This window comes from Cottoperca gobio, chromosome 11 (genome assembly GCF_900634415.1).
Source record: "Cottoperca gobio chromosome 11, fCotGob3.1, whole genome shotgun sequence".
Lineage (NCBI taxonomy): Eukaryota > Metazoa > Chordata > Actinopteri > Perciformes > Bovichtidae > Cottoperca > Cottoperca gobio.
The window spans coordinates 10787786-10806340 of record NC_041365.1 but is presented as its reverse complement, the minus strand read 5'-3'; the positions used below and the strand labels follow the sequence as shown (position 1 = coordinate 10806340).

General features: G+C 40.9%; 1 protein-coding gene across 9 annotated transcripts in view; it reads left to right on the top strand.

Moving 5' to 3' along the window:
- celf3a (cugbp, Elav-like family member 3a) overlaps nucleotides 1–18555 on the top strand; it is a 28947-nt gene that overhangs the window by 3791 nt on the left and 6601 nt on the right. For 2 of the 9 annotated variants that reach the window (XR_003832992.1, XM_029442746.1), the window contains exons 4-9: nucleotides 9819–9867; nucleotides 11426–11464; nucleotides 11768–11896; nucleotides 13118–13197; nucleotides 14104–14265; nucleotides 16034–16178. Coding sequence is in view for 8 of the 9 variants with exons in the window: in XM_029442746.1 (XP_029298606.1) it covers nucleotides 9819–9867; nucleotides 11426–11464; nucleotides 11768–11896; nucleotides 13118–13197; nucleotides 14104–14265; nucleotides 16034–16178 (604 nt within the window). In the remaining variant the exon portion in view is untranslated. Of the gene's footprint in view, nucleotides 1–1809; nucleotides 1835–9818; nucleotides 9868–11425; nucleotides 11465–11767; nucleotides 11897–13117; nucleotides 13198–14103; nucleotides 14266–16033; nucleotides 16179–18555 lie in introns of those variants that run through there. The other 7 variants (XM_029442749.1, XM_029442750.1, XM_029442755.1 and 4 more) reach the window with 7 other exon arrangements.

The following is an 18555-nucleotide window of genomic DNA, read 5'->3' as shown; positions in this document are numbered from 1 at the left end:
ATAAAGGTCAGAGGCTGCTCTCTCTCTTATGTTTCATATGTGATGCATCCAGACATATCCATCCAGTTGAGGCATGAGTCATCTTGCTACATGTCACGGGTCGAAAGAGACAGCTATGAGGCTCGCTGCTGAAGTGACTTTGCCAGTTCTTATTCTCTCTGATGTTTCTCTTCCTTTCTGTGTCTCCGTCTCCCCCCTCCTTCTCCTCCTCTGCCTTCTTTCCATCCATCTCTCCCTCTGAATTCTAATCAAAGTTAAACCTAGCTTTATTAGCATAGCCAGGCAGCAGGTGTGCTGCCAAATGACATTTCCAGAGCTAAATATGACATGACAGCCGCGTCTCTATAATAACCGACTATATGAGAGACAAGGCGACAAGGCAAGGAATTACTGAGACAGAGTGTGCTCCTAGACTTGCTGCTGCTTCCTCTTTTACTAACAAGGCTTTACCCCTGTTTCCTTTTGGTTATTTTTGTTGAAATCTATTCACTTCTTTTTTTTTTTTCACTCCTGAATGGCAGCTCATGACCACAGATTTTGAGGAAAGAATAAAGCAGCAGGTTTACAGTGTAAGGCTGCACCGTACGATTATTTTCAGTAACGATTCATTATCTTCTAATCTTTGTGAAGAGGTCAAATAGCTTGTTTTTTCTCCTAAGAACAGTCCAGACATTAGAGAAGTTGGAACCAGGAAATCATTTTGGCATTTTTGCTTATAAAATGTAAAGATTGGTCGATTAAACAAGTCGTCAATCAATGGAAAATGATTCTGCAACTATTTTTGTTTAATTGTTTGAGTCATTTTTCAAGCAAAAATGCTAATGTGAGCTGCTTTTCTTTAACTTATGTGATAGTAAATGTACTATCTTTGAGATTTAGGCTGTTGGCAGGACAAAACATCTTGATGGGCATTGTTCACTATTTTCAGACATTTTAAAGACAACACAGTTAATCAATGAGACGCTAAAGCAGACCATAACACCAAACATCACATTTGGAGACGCTTCAGACAGCAAATATTTGGGATAAATAATTACTCGATTATTCAAATGGTGACGTATTGATTGTTTCAGCAGAACATTGTTGTAATGGCAGGCAGGAGGTTATTTGGGGACATGGAGTCAGTTTGAAGGAGCAGGCTGGTTTTATGGTGGCAACAAAAGAAAATCCCATTGTTAGCGTGACAGTAGCGTGACCTTTCTGACCTCTCGTAGGGGATCAGCAGGGCCCAATGCCTCACGGCTAAAGCCCTGTCCCCCCCTACGTTTCAACCCCTGCGGTGCTCCTCCTCACAACCTCTTATTTCTAAGCCGTATGGAACAAGCTTAACCCTCCTGTGCTCTCTCAATCCTTCCCTGCCCTCCCCCCTCCCTTGCCGAGAGAGAGAGAGAGAGAGAGAGAGAGAAAAAAAAGACGAAAACCATATTATTAGCTCCATACATGCACACATGCACAAGAACTGCTTGCTACCAGCTGTGGTGTAATTGTCATCTAATTGCACCTGCACTGGCAAAGAATAATTAACTTTGGCGTCTCATGGTCGTGGCGATACAAAAGAAATAACATGAAAGCAATTATTGGACTGAGAGGAGAAAGCTGGAATGAAGCACACCTGAATGAAAGCGAAATCTGAAGGATGTCATTAACACTCAGCACATTTCTCCTCTCTGGGAAGTAAGAGTCGGTCTTAAGGCTTTGTTTTTTTTTTTAATCCTTGCTATTTTACTGATTCTTTTTCTCTCTGCTAACAATGGGAAAGAAGAAAGAAAGAAGTCAGGCAGCGACGAACAGATGGTTGTTTCGGAGTGGCACCTGGCCTTGTGTTTAATTTCAGGTGAGAGAGTCCGTCTCTAAGGTGGAGGGGGAGGAAGAGTGTCAAAAGCACATTCAGTCGAAAAGCGAGACAAGAAAGTGAGAGAATGGTGGAGTTGCAAAAGGGAAAGAAAAAAAGGAGGAGCAATAAACCAGATTCACTCGGAGGGAAATGGAGGACGGAGGTACTCGCATTCAGTTCTACTTGGACATCTTGTACTCTTGTCCCCTCTGTTATTATCGCTCCATCTCTGCGTCAGCTGCTGTGAAGCTCATAGGGATAATAACGCCCAGTTATGCCACATTAAAAAGAGACCATTTTACTCTACAGCATCCAAAATCAAACGTATATTTCAACAACATCAATAACTGTTGAAGGAGCTGAATGATTGAATCATGTTGCTATCTGTCGTTAAAGGCCATTAAACAAAAAATTATCTTTAATTAAGAGTTCAAGTAAGGAAACAGGGACATTTACTGCTTTCAGTTTGTTTTTTAGAAGTGAACGTTTTCTGGTTTTCTTCCATGATAGTGCACCTAATATATTTTGTTTTTGGTGTTGTACATTTTAAGACGTCATCGTGGGCTTTTCTGGCCAAACGATCAATGGAGGAAAATAATCAGTAGTTTATAGGAAAAGTTCAATATTTTGTTTATATACTTTTTTAAAGATTAAAAGATTGATACCATCTCATGTCTGCCTGGTAAATATGAAGCTGCAGCCAACAGCCGGCTAACTTAGCTTAGCACAAAGACTGTAAACAGGGGGAAACAACTCGTCCGACTCTGTCCAAAGCTTACACAATCTACCTTCACATGTCACTAATTAACCTGTTATATCCTGTTTGTTTAAGAGCCAGGATATCTGTTTCCACCTGTATCCAGTCTTTGTGCTAAGCTAACAGGCTGTAGCATCATATGTAGCTTATGAGAAAGGTATTAATCTTCTCATCTAACTCAGGGCAAGAAAGCAAATTAGCGTATTTCCCAAAATGTCGATCTTCTCATTTGATCGATAAGGAAAATAATTGTGAGTTGCAACCCTAAAGCTCATATCTGCTTCAGTAGATACAAAATATATTGCTCCTCATCAACACTCACTGCAGCAACACCTCACTGTTAATTTTAAATGCAATAAGTATTTAATAGTGCGACTGTGCCCAAGTGAGAAATTAGCTGTGTGTGTGTTTGGTGTATATTTGCATGTTCAGCGGGGGAAGGGAGGGCAGGTGTTCGCACTAACACGGTTTAATGAAGGGTGTGTGTGCTTTTGTGTGCGGCTGTGTGTAAATGTCTGTTTGCTTTTGTGTGCATTTGTTTCCATGGAGAGTACACATCCAAAGATATGGATGGATGGATGGAAGTTGTTGGGTTTATTATAGGCTCCTCTCAGGTTTCTTCATTCATTATCTGCCGTGTGTGTGTGTGCGTGTGTGCGTGTGTGCGTGTGTGTGTGTGTGTGTGTGTGTGTGAGAGAGTAAAACCTGAGCTGCAAGGCCTTCTGTGTGTAAGCTGCCCATACAAGAGGAAAGAGCCCTCTTTGAGTGGAACATCTGACTAAGCCTGACATTTACTCAGCCATAAGGACTCAGACGGAGCAGACAGAGGGGTTTTATCAATAGTCTGAAATAAATGCATATGCTAAATATAGCCCATGCTTTTTACGCAGGATATGAGATGGGAAGTTGTAGTCCCAGAACGTTGTGTCCTTAATGTGAGCAAACGTTTTCTGGCATGAACAGTTGCAGGGTGATGTCTCTTATACACCCGTTATCACTTACTCAATCTTTGCTTTTCAATTTCCATTTCTATAGTAACCACGTTTAAGTAGGTAGAAAATAGTATTTAATGTTCAACCAGCCAAACAAATAACACTAACTAGATACTCAGATTTGGTTCACTGAAGCTCTAGAACATGCTGATATGATGTGAACATGAGCATGTTACATGTTACTTCATGTATCAGACAACAAGCAGATAAAGCAATGGCTCCATATGTAGCTATGTCCTGATGTCAGTGAGTTGCGGGCATGATGATGATGACAGCAATTAACGCGCCTCATAGCGAATGTGTTCACTTGATGAATCTATCTGGAGTTAAGTGTGCATTCATGCGTCAATTTATTTACATATGCATGCATTATATCAATGCACGGCGGCGGCGGCGACGACGCAGGACAGGCGGAGCTGATTGACAACAAATAAAGGGCCCATCCTCTGTACGTCACTCTGGGGCGACTGTAATGATAAATGCAGATTGGATTTATAGAGGTGGTAAATGGGTGTGAATTAGAGAGAAATTGGATAAATAAAGGAGGGGGGGCAATAAGAGAGGGTGGGGGAGGGGAGGAAGAGATGAATGAAAGTTGGAGATAATGAACAGTGGGTGGCAGTAAGCGTGGAGGGGGTTGGAGGTGCATTGAGGCAGTGTGTTTATCAGCTTAAATACAGACATCTGTTACTGAGAAATAGTGTGTTTTGGGGGGTTGGGGTGTGTGTGTGTGTGTGTGTGTGTAGTAGGTGAACACACACAAAAGTGTCTGTTGAGTCATTCAACTCATTCGGCTCTTTGAACTACATACCGTATACACTGGACTACGGTGGAGTTAAAGTGTGTAAACAATGCCCGAATTCTAAAAGTAAAAAAAAAAAATAAGGACATAGACCCTATCTGTACACACACACACTCCACACAATCCGTCCGTCTGTGATTCAGTTCTTTTCCCCTTCTGCTCCACTGAGTCGAGTCAAACAACACTTGACATGAATATTTAACAGTCAGAAGAGACAAACCAATTGAGAGTCAACTTGAGTGTTGTTAGAATTTTACTCTTTGATATTCAGTTTCTCCACTTTTTTGTTGGCTGTCTGACAAAAAAAAAGGCTGAATGTCAGCTTCAAGAGCTGTCAGCTTCGCCATGATACTGGACAGACTAGTGAACCTTGTAGAAGGAGAGGAGACAGCACTGGGGAGCAGCTTTGACACTGAAGACTGGATCATTGATTAAATATTATTGAACTGTACAAGCGTTGGGCTGTCAGTCTCTTTGTGTTTGATTGATTTAGCGAATTCCTTGAGAAGATAGATATTCTCTCTGCTTTGTGTGCTTGCCTTGGCCGCCCGTGTGTGCGCATCTGTGTGTGCATCCACGTGTGGACACATTAACAGACCGTACTTGTACATCTCTGCTTATTTATTGTTTTTTGTCCCCGCCTCTGTTCCAACTCTTTGTGCGAGCTCACAATCATCTTTTTTTTTGGGTTCTTTTCATCTTCTTTTTTTTTTGATCTATTTGATCTTCTTTTTTTTTGTTAATATACCAATTTTCACCTGTGCTTGTTCCTTTCCCCCGGGTGAATTCACAAGTGCGTCCCAGCGTATAAGTGCATTTGCGTGGAGGAGGTGGATGGAGAAGCGAGGGAGCAAAAGCAGCAGAGTCGGGAGAGGAACAGAGCAGGGAGGGGGGAGGTGGCAGGTTGATTACGGTCGCAGGTCTCGTTGCCTGGAGACGGCGGGGACGAGGGATGCCAGGTTGCTAGGCGACCGGCACGATGCAATGACCAGCGCTGTGTGATGGAGCGGAGGGGAGGCGAAGACGGAAAATTGTCTTTGTCCCCCCCCCATCCCCGCCTCCACCTCCAACTCTGCCTCCCTGCTGTAAATGTTCTTGAAAGAGCAGGGGAGATGGTCTCTGCTGATATATTTTCCATTCAGCGTGGCTGCTTTTCAGCAGAATGGATTGAAATTGGAGAGAAAACAGGTGACAGAAAATGTGTCACCCTCACACAGAAGCATCCGCCTGCTATAGACTTAACAAAACTGGCTGCGTTGAGCTGAGAGTCAAGAGATTATCATCTGCTCTGCTGGTCCTAATAGAGAAAAACATCATCATCAATATGCTTTACTCACTCCGACTGTAAACGATCCCTTCTATCCAAAACACATAGCTGTAGTAGATGAAAATTCAAAATGCGAGTGCCACTCCCCGGTGCGTATGGATGTTATTGGGGGGTCATGCATTATGTCGAAAGGGGTCTAGCCGTGATTTGATTGGATAATCTATGGATTTAATATCTCATAATCCTAGCAAAATCCCCCGTAGCATCACAGAGCGGAAAAGATTAAGTATGTGTAGATGTTGCTGTGAGCGACAGGAGCAGACAGAGTGTGTGTGTGTGTGTGTGTGTGTGTGTGTGTGTGTGTGTGTGTGTGTGGAACAATGAATGTGTGTTTAGTCGAAGGATGATTGTATATAATGTCTGCGTGTTTGGAGATGGAGCACAAGGGGGGAGAAACAAATCAAATAGCACAGACCCACAGGTAAAATTGGCTGTTGATCAGGCAGGTTTTGCCTGTGTGTTGTCTGTGCACAGTGTGGGACTGTTTTTGTAAACAAGCCTAAGAGAGAAAGAGGAGGGGAGGGGAGCAACAGGAGGAGGAGGAGGGGAGGAGGAGGGGAGAGAGCAAATTACTGTAAAGTGTACGTTAGTGGTTTAGGCTTAGAGGGAGATCTTTTTCTCCCTGCTTCTGCATCTGCTCTCGAGGCAGCGCCAACATTCAACAGGCACGAGCGCTCCCTCCATCATCCGTTTTTTTTCTTTTTTTGGTCGGTGTCTTTCATTTTTCCTTTCCTGCTCGTCTCCCTCCCTCCCTCCCTCCCTCACACATCTAATCCCTCTATCTCTCGACCTAGAAGCACCCTTTGTCCTCCTCATTTGTTTTTCACCCGTCTCTTTCCGCACGTCATTCAGGACAACCTTGTTTACCTGATGTGGAGTTCTTCTCATCACCGGGGTTGTCATGACGATGGCCATGCGAGCGCGGTCTCCGTCAGAGAAGTGGGGCCGGTTGCCGTGCCGATCTGAAGTGGCTCAGCCTCGATGGCCTCCACTTCTCACTGTTTTCCCTCTTGTATATTCTAATTCCCATCTCCTGAGCCATCTGCTGCGCTTCTCCTTATCACCACCACTGTTTGTCTTCCTGCAGTGAAATATGGGCCACGGCATTTTGTACAGGCATCATTCTAACATGTTATCAAGCAAAGGATGTGACATTAAACCCCGGCTATGAGATTGTAGAATCAGCTTTAATTCCTTAAAGGAGCTAAATATATGAGATTTAGAACATTATTTTAGCAGCAAACAACTATATTATGCTATAAACATATAGTGGAGTAATGGCGTCTAAAGCAGAGAATGAAGTCACACGTTCTCTTTATATACCCATGAGTCACTCTCCATCTCTGTGTGTTGTAATCACACCACATCACATGGTGGTGGTACGTAATGTGTTAAATTTACATGCTACCACCACGGAAGCAATTCAGGTCTAGGCAACAAATTACTTCGAATCCTTTTGACACTGTTTGCCCTCCCCGCATTTATAAAGACACTAAGAGAGTGATCTCCTGCACAGCATTGTAAAAGCGAGATGGCAGAGAAGGCAAATTTATTTATATAGCCCAATATCACAAATGATACATTTGTCTCAGTGTGCTTTACAGACTGTACAGGTTACGACACCCTCTGTCCTTAGACCCTCGCATCGCACAAGGAAAAAGCTTCCTAAAAGAAACTCCATAATTAAAGGGGGAAAATGGAAGAAACCTCAGGGAGAGCAACTGATGAGGGATCCCTCTATAAATATACTGTTGTTAGCTGTTTGCCAGCGGTGTCCCAAACATTCAATTCAAACCATCACACTGTAGCTACCTAAATTATATTTGACTTGATGTTAGCAGAAGAGCCAATTACTGCAATGCAATGCATTAAAATGTAAAATATTTGAATGCATTTCTTGCTTTTCCCTGATTGTCTTGATAGAAAAGCTTTTATAGGGCCTGAAAAGTAGCTACATCTAGCTAGAATGTCGGCAAGATGGCAACACTGTGAGTGTGTAGCTGTGACAATAGTCAGTTTATGTTGCCCTGTGCTCGCCATGTGAAACCATCATGTGGCACTAGTTGTTGTTTCACAGCCAGAAAATCGACTGATCGATGCATCTCTAATGGATTTATGTCACTCGAAGCAGATCGAAGAAATAGCTCCTTACACAGCTTAATATGTTACCAATGGTACTAAAATAACTCTTTACTGTAAATAATCTATATTCCAACCAGCGAAATAATAGCCAAGCTGTTCAGAAACAGTGTAACTTTACTCTGTTGTTTATCTCGTTACATCTTGCTGAGAAGACTAAAGGAGGAGGGAGGTGTTGCCGACACGCCCATTTGTTTTGGTCGGAGATGCTGATGCTCTAGTCTAGAGCAACATCTGGTGGTTCTCAATTTTTTTGATATATATATATATATCCATGTATATTGCCCTCAGTTTATGTACACAGGGCCGTAGAATTAGATAAAAGAGTGCAAAAATAAGAGAACAAATGTAATCTCAGTGGGCTGCAAAAGAGTGTACAGAAAATGTAAGGTAGAGTAAATATATAACATGCATTATGGTTGTTGCACTGGGTACTGTAGGTGTAAAAGTGCATAGTGGTAAACAGTGGATAAGAGACAGTGAATGCCTTTTATAGTAACATTAGTCCTCTTTGTTGAGTGCTTTTATCCAAAGCACCTTACAACAGGAATACAACACATTGTCAGGATGATGTTATCTTCACTGCAAATAAAACTATAATTTAAACAAAAATTACTATTCACCAACTGCAGGAGCGGACGCCCACATTTGCTTGACTGATTGGAAGATGGTTTTGAGACTTTGCCCTTCCATGTACTCTATCATCCTATTAATTGGCGCAATCAATTGGATGCTCTCAGTGAAGAGGTTCAGGGGCCCTCTGCAGCAGGTGTTGGTGGTATCTCAGCCGGTGGTTAGGGACAGTGACGGTCACAGTGTTTGTGCATGCGGGTCCTGGCGGTGGTGGCGATCAATAGTGTCTTCTGGTGACCGATCACAGCGGATCAATCAGTGACACAGGGTCAGTGACGGGCTGAAATGTCACCAGCTCCATAATTAAGACCTTCATTAAGCCAGAGTTAACAGAGTGTCACTCTGTTGCTCTCACCTCCACTCCTCACCGACGTCACCCTCCCTCCTCCTCCTTCTTCCCCCCCCTTAACACACACGCACATCCCCCTCCTCCATCCTTTCCTCCATATGTTCCTTTCCTTCCCTCAATCCCTCTCAATCCCACCCATCTCTCTTTTGCCCTCTTGTTCGTTCTTTTCTTTATTTCACTCAATACCTCTTTTCATCGCGCTCTATACATTTGAGTCACCGAAGCACTGATGTGTGCTGAATTCCTTAGGGGGTTTGTTAAATAATGGGGAGGATCATAATTGTGGAGAAATAAAGAGGAAAAAAAGGCATTTCAGCAGTTTGTCTTTTGATGAATTATGAAAAGGTCACCTAATCTAACCTAATGTGTCGTGTGTTCTCTCTTTTATCTTTGTCATTCTTTCATTCTTTGTTTTTTCACATATTATTCCTTCATTTCTAACCCTGATCTCTGTCTCTCTGTCAGGCTCAGAATCTCTCACTATTCTGATGCTGCGTGCTCCTGTAATCCAGATTAGCCAGCGAGTGTTCTTAATCTTATCACTTCCCCAATCCCGCGTGGGTGTGTGCTTTTCCTGGTTTGTGTGATAGGGGGAGAGGGAACGATAGACGGCAGGATTAGAGCAGATTCTGAGAGAGACTCGGAGAGAGAGAGAGAGAGAGAGAGAGAGAGAGAGAGAGAGAGAGAGAGAGAGAGACTCGGAGAGAGAGAGAGAGAGACTGTACGACACTGTGAATGTAACATCACACATCCGTGTCAGTCGTGGTCTGCTGGAGAGTTGGCCAAAATTAGAAATAAGTGAGGGATCGTAGGAGGCTGGAGCTCAGTTCAAATGAACTAATCCATACATGCACGCATATGTCACTGTCATATTAAAGCATTAATAGCATTTCTAGATAGGTTACATGAAGTAAGAACACATGACTGTCATCTTTTGCATTTTTCTTTTGGTATATAATTTAAAACGTGACCTTTATCTTTCCAGATGAACCGCCCAATCCAAGTGAAGCCTGCGGACAGCGAGAGCAGAGGGGGTAAGAGACACCTGTCCCCATCCAAAAACACAGCACCTGTTTTAGCAACACCTACGCCATGTACACGGCCAACAATGTCCATTTTAACAAGTGTTTTTGCCAAAAGTAAAAATGTTTTTGAGTAGACTTCTTGAGAAGTTAAAATGACAGAAATTAAGTCAATATCAGTTGATGATTAAGGACATTTCAACAAACAATTAATTGCAACGACAACAATAATTTGCATAGAAAATATGCAGGATTGTGTCATCTCTCAAAACTACGATTCAAGATTGAGTATTAGATTAAGTTTCATGTTAATATGGATGTTTTGTTGCGGTCAAACTACACCTGTACATCACGCATTTAGTTTAAAGTGTGCTTCACTGCTGGATCTGACTTGATAAATGCCAATAAATATCCTTCTGCCCTAGATCTACTCAATTAGTTTCTTTATCACAGTTAATTTCCACCCACTTTTCAACATTTGTGAGCATATATATATGCTGATATAAATGTAAGCTCTTTCCAACGGCTCAAAGCATCACATTTTTGTATACTTGCTCATTTGCTATAATTCATAGATACTATATGTTATTGTTGACCATTTTCCAAAGCACGCCATTGTTTTATGGCAGATATTGGTTTCAGTAAAGTATCACAATCAATTTGAAAACTGGAGGTGCAGCAGGCACTCCATCACACATGCGTCACAGGAGGAAAAGCGCAGGTGTAAATAATAAAATGAATGACGGCTGAATTCCATTTAGCTGTTTCAGTTTCAGGGTCCTGGTATTGTGCCTGCTCGCTCACTGCTATGACGTACTGAGACACTTGAACAGAACAGATTCATCGTTAATGTGATTAGCAACACCTGTGCTTTTCCTACTATGACGAGTCAAAATGTCTGCCGTGAGAAAGGTCTATTAAAGATCACATAATCAATTCATTTTCTCCAACTTTAAACATTTTGAGTACACATTAGTTTGTTGTGGACTATTTTGCAAAGCATATTTTTAGTGAGTGATTGTTTTTCATTTAATTTCAGTATTGTTTGACAGTGAGTTTGCAGACGCTTGAAATGAACTTGATAGGTAATCCATCACAGTCGGCATAATGGTAGGTTTTATTTTCGTGCTCACATGTTGGCTGTCAAACCACAACTTTTTATACAAGAAAAGACCAAAAAAGATTTTCTTTTTATATCAGCTTGTGGATGCAATGCTTATACGGCAGCCAGCTCTCAAATCCAGCACATTGACACACGGCACAGGAAGACTTTTCTAATCAAAGCACATTTTCAACCGCAATCTTATGTAACAATGTAATAACACAACAGACCATGACATGTTCGCTGTGACGGATGCTGTACCTCAAGCTTTAAGTCTCCTGACAGTTGATTTTCATTCCATACCAAAATGAATGGGAAACAAATGGCAACCTGAATGTTATAAAATAAAGGTTACGACCTATAAATCTATTGGCATGCTTTGCAGAATAGTCTGCAGGAATGCACCGTGCATGTGATTTGTGGAAAATGGGCTAAAACATGCAGAAACACTGGTCTGATCCTTCACAGACGGGGACAAACGGAGCAGCTTCTCTGACAACACAGAGGGTGACAAACATTTGAGTCACCGCCAGATGCTGTTTGTTATTTGTGATGTTCATGTTACTGCACTCTGGTGGCACTGTGAAGCATAGCAGGCTGAACCCTCCTGCTTTGTAGCTGCTTATCACACTGTTGTCCTTTATAATTCATGCATGTAAGGTGACATGGCACCTATCCCCTTCTCCCTGCCTGTATCACCTCTCCCATAAAACATCTGCTACCACTATTCCCTTTCTGTAACCTCACTCACATTATCCGCACATTATCCTGTTTTTCTCCCTCCCATCTCGGCGATCTCCTTCCCCTTAGAAGACAGGAAGCTGTTTGTGGGTATGTTGGGAAAACAGCAGACGGACACCGATGTGAGAAAGATGTTTGAGGCGTTTGGCAGCATAGAGGAGTGCACGGTGCTCCGCGGGCCCGACGGCACCAGCAAAGGTAAACTCTTGCCTGAGAAACACACAAAATAGGGTCAATACAACATGGTGCGTGGACATGCAGAAACACATAACACAAACAGTATTATTATTATTATTATTATTATTATTACTATTATTATTATTATTATTATTATTATTATTATTATTATTCATCTGTATTACAAAATGTCCTAAATCAATCTTTCAAAAATCTTAAAATGCATGGGAACACATGGGAAGTAAAATTGTGTTAAACTTATTATTAATCTACTTTTTGTTTCTTCAATTTTTGTTATTATAAATTAATTCTGAGAGGAATTAAAAACAAAGTCTTAACAAGTCTAACTTTCCTTAAGCTGTAGGCTCCTTCACAAAATAGTGACAAACTATAAACAGCATATAACACAAATAAATAGTTATGCACATAATTCAAGCATGACACAGGATAAAAACATGAAAGGTTAGAATAAGTTATTTCCAGTCATGATAACAACAAAGACTGCTGTGCCTCTGTTACATTACAGATGTATGTGAAAGTAATCATACAGTATTACTCATTATACAATTATACATTCTTACTAACCATTTGAGTGATTTAATATTTCCATACTTAAATGGATGCAATAAGATCCAAAGTATTTTCTTATTTGAATTACCCTGGAAGAAGCTTTACCCTCCACTATTTCCAAAACACCTGTAACTTCCTTTAGCTTTTACAGTTCTCGAATATGAAATGATTACAAATGAGTGCAGAACTGTAAAAGTGACATAGACTTTGTGTAACTGTATTTTTAACCAGCCCTGAGAATTAAGTCTTCAGCACATTTCCAATCACGTGAATGTAAATTAATATTGTCACTAACAACAATGATAATGATATTTGCCATGTAAATCAAAGTCCGACGACAGTTCAAACACAGATGCTATATTTTTCTGCGTTTGTTGCATGAGGCATGACTAATGGTGCAATAGGTTTTATGGGTCATGGCTAATGATGCGTTTGGTGGTTTACGGACTGTGATTGATGAAGCAATGAATGTTTTGTGGACCATGTTTAATGATGCCAGGGTAACTGATGAAGCACTGGATGTAAGACGGCTCCTAATGTATTTCTAAAGGGAAATAGTTTCTGTATACTGTGTGTGTGTGTGTGTGTGTGTGTGTGTGTGTGTGTGGTTGTGTTTGTGTGTGTCAGTCTGTCTGTGTGAGGCCACGTTTAATGGTGTGTCATTTCATCTAGGGTGTGCATTTGTAAAGTACCAGAGCAACGCAGAGGCCCAGGCCGCCATCAACGCTCTGCATGGGAGTCGCACTTTACCAGTGAGTCCCCCCCCACCCACACACACGCAGAGAAACACATGGTCACATACACACACACACTCAAATACAGTACACACACTAGTAGATGCTCCAAATCCAGTCATTTAGACACTTAACGTGGTGACTCAGCTAATAGTCACCACTTCCCATTTCTGTCCCCCTCCTCCTCACACACACGCACATGCACGCACACACACACACACACACACACACACACACACACACACACACACACACACACACACACACACACACACTGTGGTGATATGTACTGTGGTTTGGTGCAGGTCGAATAAATGAAAAGGATATCTTACTGTATGTGAAGTCGAGCTGCAATGATAAGTGTATCGAACTGTAATATGTCGACTAAACTTGATCGACAGAACAAGAATCGGCAACTATTTTGATCAATCATAATTGTTAAAGTATTTTTTTCATACAACAATGTCAGAAAATGCAGTTTTCAGCATCTCAAATATAGAGATTTCCTGCTTTTCTCTGTTTTATATCATATTAAACTGAATATGTTTGAGTTTTGGACTGACAAAACAAAACATGTAAAGACATGTACTTGGACTCGAATGGACATTTTTCACTACCGTCTGACATTTATAGACCAAACTATTAATCAAGAAAATAATCTGCAGATGAATCGATTATGAAAATCATCGTTAGTTGCGGCCCTAATATGAAAAATGGAGATATAACTCAGCTAAAAAGTGTTCAGTGTTACGTTTTAGGCATGTTTGCCTTGATTTGATGGCAAACAGCATAGAACTGATATGAAATGGAGGAGAATGACTTGCAAAAACCGTCCCTGGTCGTACTAAACCAGGGTTTTGTGATTACACGGTCTTGGAACCGGAGACCACCAGAATGTTAAGAGTTATTTTATGATGTGGAAAGTGTTTTCCCATTTCCCAGGGCGCCTCGTCCAGCCTGGTGGTGAAGTTTGCTGATTCAGAGAAGGAGCGAGGGCTCCGGCGGATGCAGCAGGTGGCCTCTCAGCTGGGAGTCATCAGCCCCATGACCCTGCACCTCGGGGCCTACAACGCCTACACACAGGCCGTGAGTAACACACACACTCATACAGTATAGGCGCATTTCGTAAGAAGCACACACTCTGTCTTTCATGACCTAACTACTGTTGCTGAGAGGTCTATATCTATTTTTATCTTAAATTAAATATCCACAAGGAAATACAGAGCAAATAAGGTTAAGTTTTACATCCTTTGTGCCTACTGATGGTCTGTGAAGAACAATTACGTGATTGGTGATTGGTCCACAACAACATAAAGACAGTCTGCTGTGCAAAAAAGTTGGGTAGCTCTGAAATAACTGATGTTTTACACATATTACAGTAGGGCACATATCATTGAATATGCTGCTACTTAACCAACATTTAACATTCAAAATCACTTTATCTTGTTTTTATTGCTTGTCTTGGAATATATTTTTGCTTTAATTTATCATTTTATTTTATTCACTTTTTTAAAAACTTACTGTACTTTTATGTTGCATACTGCTGAAGAGCTGCTGAACAGATTTGCATTATTCTAAGCATAATGACCAAAAAGATACTGCAGCTGATATATCAGGAAAAATATTTAACTTAAAATCTACTAAACGCTCTTGTAAAGCAAACCTTACTCAATATGTTCCAAGTGATTCTTACAGAAGAGTTTCAATGTCATACAAGATGACTTTAACTTTAAAGAAAATGCACGTTAAAATGTAGAGTAAAGCCACATTACCGCTCGTCGCTAATTGACCGTTTACTGCAAATGGTTTCAGATTTGGCTCATTTACAGTCGTTCACTTTCTGATACTTAAGGAGGCCTGACAAAAAATGTTAACCCGTAATGGATGTGTTGATTTATAGCAGTGAGTGAGTTCTATACTTAAATAGTAAAAAGTTCAACTAAAACACAAAATAAAATTGCTTTCTAAAAGGGTCATTTAAGTGCTGATACACTTAAAACAGAGGCATAATATAATATAATAATTTCATCTGTGCAGCCCAGACACCGGGCACACTACATGATGTTAAGACCAATTCTAACCACATTTGGCACAATGAGTCAGCAAGGACAGTTTGTCTGTCTGTGTGATGTTGCAGCTTGCAGAGATGTGACCTTTTACATATATTGACTCCTGATTGAGCTTCAGACTGGAGCTATTACTATTATATTAAAGATACTGGATTTTTCTGACTAGTTAATAATTTAAATCTTCTCAAAGTGTCTCCGTCTTCTGACATTTTCACCAAACGACAACAAAGTACCTGTTTTTGGTCAACATAATTGTTTCTGTAGCCAAAACATTTCCATACAAGTGACGTTGTGTTTCTTTTTGCAACCAAACCTTTTGTTTGAGTGTTTTTCTCCTCGCTGATTTTTTAGGTTGTAGTCGACTAAGCGTATTCTGCTTAGTGTTGTTTGATAAATTGAATAACAATAATTGTGGTTGGTTGTTCGCTGTGTATGCAGAGCCTGCATGTCACTCACTATCAACAAACTATTGTATCCAAGAGCCCTTAAATCTGATTAAATTATGTTTTATTATACAGCCCTCTCTTGTAGATTAGTCATGGAAAATGTTTTCTTTTGTATCAAGCAGCAAAAAAGTTGTAGCATGACGTGTTTGAGTTACTTTGCCTTCCTTGACCTTGCACGTCCTGTGAGTATTCCCCTTGTGCGCATCACAATAATATTGTGCGTCCCTAGGACTCCTTCTAATCTACAGAACCACCCACTCAATGTCTACACACACAAACACAGACAGATCCCTCTCTACATAGTCATACTCTAAACGCTCCTGACTCTCCGTCCTCCAGTTGATGCAGCAGCAGGCCCTGGTGGCGCAGTCAGCCTACCTCTCTCCTGTTGCAACGGTGGCAGCGGTTCAGATGCAGCAGCTCGCCGCCCTCAACCCCAACAGCATCATTGCCACGCCGATCTCATCCATCACCCCATCCTCAGGTAATGAGAGGCAGAGACGTCTGGCCCGGCCGGCCTTGATTAGATTTCGGCTTGAAATACGAGGACAGATACACAAAGAGAGGTGGACCTAAGAGGACCAAATAAAATAAAACTATTGTCCTGATGTAAGCCACTTTAGCTTTTACATTTATGGCAGAAGAGCCTTAGATCTCAATTCTGATTTATTGCTCTGAACTGATTTTTTGTTGACATTATTTCAAATGATCACAATTGTTATCACAAGAATGTTACACGCAGCACAGGGGAGGGAGAGGATGCCAGCACATCTGTGAGCAGATGATAACACTGATGAGGAGAAAGAGAGCCACATTTTTAATGATGGCTTTTTGTGGAGCAATGTCTGCACAGAATTTAAACAAATCGATCTTGAGTGACGGAAAAGTCGCATGAATTCCCACTGAATATGTGTTTCTCCTACTGACCCCACCCATAAGTTGACGCTAGGAGTAAAGACTTTATAAAGTGATGATGTCTCAGATTTTCTCAGGAATTCACCTTTTTGGACTTCAGGTTTTCCGCCAACAGTTGTATAGACGCTTCTTTTACAAAGGTGGTCTATGGGGAAAATGCTTTTTGGGCCGCAGGGGAATTTTGCGCTGCAATACCGCAAGTGACCACTGGGCAACATTGGAATCTCTCTAGATCTTATTATACATCCATGCATTGCAAAAAACCTGACCTTTATATGATTTAGGACCATATTAAAGTGGCCCAAATCAGAATTAAAAAGATCAGATCACATGTGTGACAGATTTGAGTCACATATTTGCAAAATAAATCTGATGTGGGCCACATTTGCCTTCAGTGTGAACTTAGCTTTAGTACCTGCATCCTGCAAGTACTTGGATAGTCTGTATTATAGCCGAGGCAAAATTTGAGAGTTTCAATAAACAACCCTCAGTACTTAATTTAGAATTATATGAAACAGACATAAGCAGCAACTTTAAACTTATGAAACTGTAAACAGCACATGTACAGACATTAATGTTCCCCTCAGGATGAATTGTAATGACTTTGGTGATCCCTTAGCTAATAAATAGTTTGGTGATCCCTTATCTTATTAATCTAGTGCCATTATGAGTCCAATACTTTGATTCATGGCCAAATACCTGCAAAACCAATCAGCCTTAGCTGTATGTTGTGTTTAGTGCTAATTAGCAAATGTTAGCATGGTAAACTAAGACGATGTTTGTGGTAAACATTACCTGCTTAAAGGTGCACTGTGCAGTTTTCTTGTAAACAAACAAAAGCTATATTATTAATGAATGTTAATCGTATTGTGTGTGTATCCTTGAGGTCTAACAAAAGTGTTGCATTTCCTTTCTCATTAACATTTGCAAATTATTTAAAATCTTGCATTGTTTACTAGCTTGCAGTCTTCTTCTTGCCTGGCTTTGATGGCACATTGCTGTGTTTCTTTGTGCATTACTACCACCTGTAGATCAGTGGAATATTGTGAAACCTTTGGCAGGAGTGTTTATCACCTCCCCCGTATGCATCATTAAAAAGATGCTCAATAGCACTACTATAGGTCAGAAACTCCACAGGGTACCTTTTAAGATCAGCATATTAGCAATGTCATTGTGAGCATATTAGCATGCTGATGCTAGCATCTAGATCAAAGCACCACTGTGCCAGAGTGCAGCCTCTCGGAGTCTCTCGTCTTGCTGTGAACTCTACTGTAATTTTATTATGTTAGTTATTCTGTACACACAACATCTATTACGCGCCTGTCTATCCTGGGAGAGGGATCCCTCCTCGGTTGCTCTTCCTGTGGTTTCTTACATCCTTTCTCTATAAAAAGAGTTTTTCCTTATCTGAAGTGAGGGTCAAAGGACAGAGGGTGTCGTATTCTGTACTGAATGTAAAGCCCCTTGAGGCAAATTCATGTTATGTGATATTGGGCTATATAAATACACTGACAGGGGGTTTAAAAGTCTGAAACTGTGGGCTTCCCCTCAGACAAAGCTTGGAAAAAGGTGCCCCCCTCCCCCCTTAGTTTACTTGCTTACTTTCACTCAATTCCTGGATGCCTATGGGATCATAATGATTATGTTATTTGATCACATAGACGCTCAACAATTGAGCCAAGATAGCCTTTATGTTGCTGTTTGACATAACTCCCGACTACACCCAATACATAAAGAAATGTCAATTTTAAGGCATCAATTAAGTTCTCCTTTAAACGAATGTAATAACTAATATAATATTTTTCCACTTTCATTCACTGAGCCTCCCCTGAAACACTTTGAAAACCTCTGGACTAAAGGAATCATCAAAAATGGAAATCAAATAAGTTTCCTGTTGATTGAGAAATCTATACATGTACTCGTACTTAACCTCCTCGTTGTCTTGC